This window comes from Phodopus roborovskii, unplaced genomic scaffold (assembly GCF_943737965.1).
Source record: "Phodopus roborovskii unplaced genomic scaffold, PHOROB, whole genome shotgun sequence".
NCBI classification, from domain to species: Eukaryota; Metazoa; Chordata; class Mammalia; order Rodentia; family Cricetidae; genus Phodopus; species Phodopus roborovskii.
In genome coordinates, this window is record NW_026126645.1 from 1,822,501 (window position 1) to 1,823,292 (window position 792).

General features: G+C 57.3%; 1 protein-coding gene across 1 annotated transcript in view; it reads left to right on the top strand.

Moving 5' to 3' along the window:
- Positions 1-504, top strand: part of Il22ra1 (interleukin 22 receptor subunit alpha 1) — a 22,925-nt gene extending 22,421 nt beyond the window's left edge. The window contains exon 7 of the mRNA XM_051173693.1: positions 1-504. This exon is cut by the window's left edge and continues 493 nt beyond it. Coding sequence (XP_051029650.1) covers positions 1-458 — 458 coding nt within the window. The 3' untranslated portion in view covers positions 459-504.
- The last annotated feature ends 288 nt before the right edge of the window (positions 505-792 follow it).

Below are 792 nucleotides of genomic sequence, written 5' to 3' on the forward strand. Positions count from 1 at the left end.
GTCAGCTCCAGGGAGACACACTTGCAGGAAACTGTCTCCCAGGAGACCTTTCTCTGCAGGGAGTCACCTCCTTGGCTGACAAGACACAAAGACCAAAATCACTCCCCCAGCCTCTGGAGTTTTGCACAGACAGAGGGCCTGACCTTCATGCCCTAAACAGTGGTGAACCAGAGACACCATGGTACCTGAAGGGGCCACTATCCCTCCTGTCCTCTGTCCAGATCGAAGGCCACCCTGTCTCCCTCCCTTTGCACACCCATCCCCTCTCATGTTCCTCCTCCGACCAGGGACAAAGTCCCTGGGGCCTGCTGGACTCCCTTGTGTGCCCCAAGGAGGAGGGTCCAGTGGATGAGGCTGAGGCCATGAGCCCCAATGCTGAAGCCTCTGAGCTGGAGCCACCCACAGAACTGGACTCTCTCTTCAAAGGCTTGGCTCTCACTGTGCAGTGGGAATCCTGAAGGAAGATCAGAGTAAGCAGGGCTGGGCTGCTCCTGCTCCTGCCCCACCCAGGTAACAACCCCCACACCTACTAGGCCATAGGCTCTAAGGCCCAGCCCCAGGTGGGTGCACTGACAAGAACTAGCAAAAGGAAGAGTGGGCCCCAAGTGGAAATACAAATATGCAGTGAAGGCTTTAGTGGAGAAACTACAGGCAGGAGCCGTGTGCAAATGGCCTGTGCCACCCAGCCTGGCAGGTAGGACAGATGGAGTGGGATAACGTAGGGAAACCTCCTGGGCACTCACACAACCCCACCCCTCAGCTCCTAAGACATTGGGCTGGAGGCTGCCTATC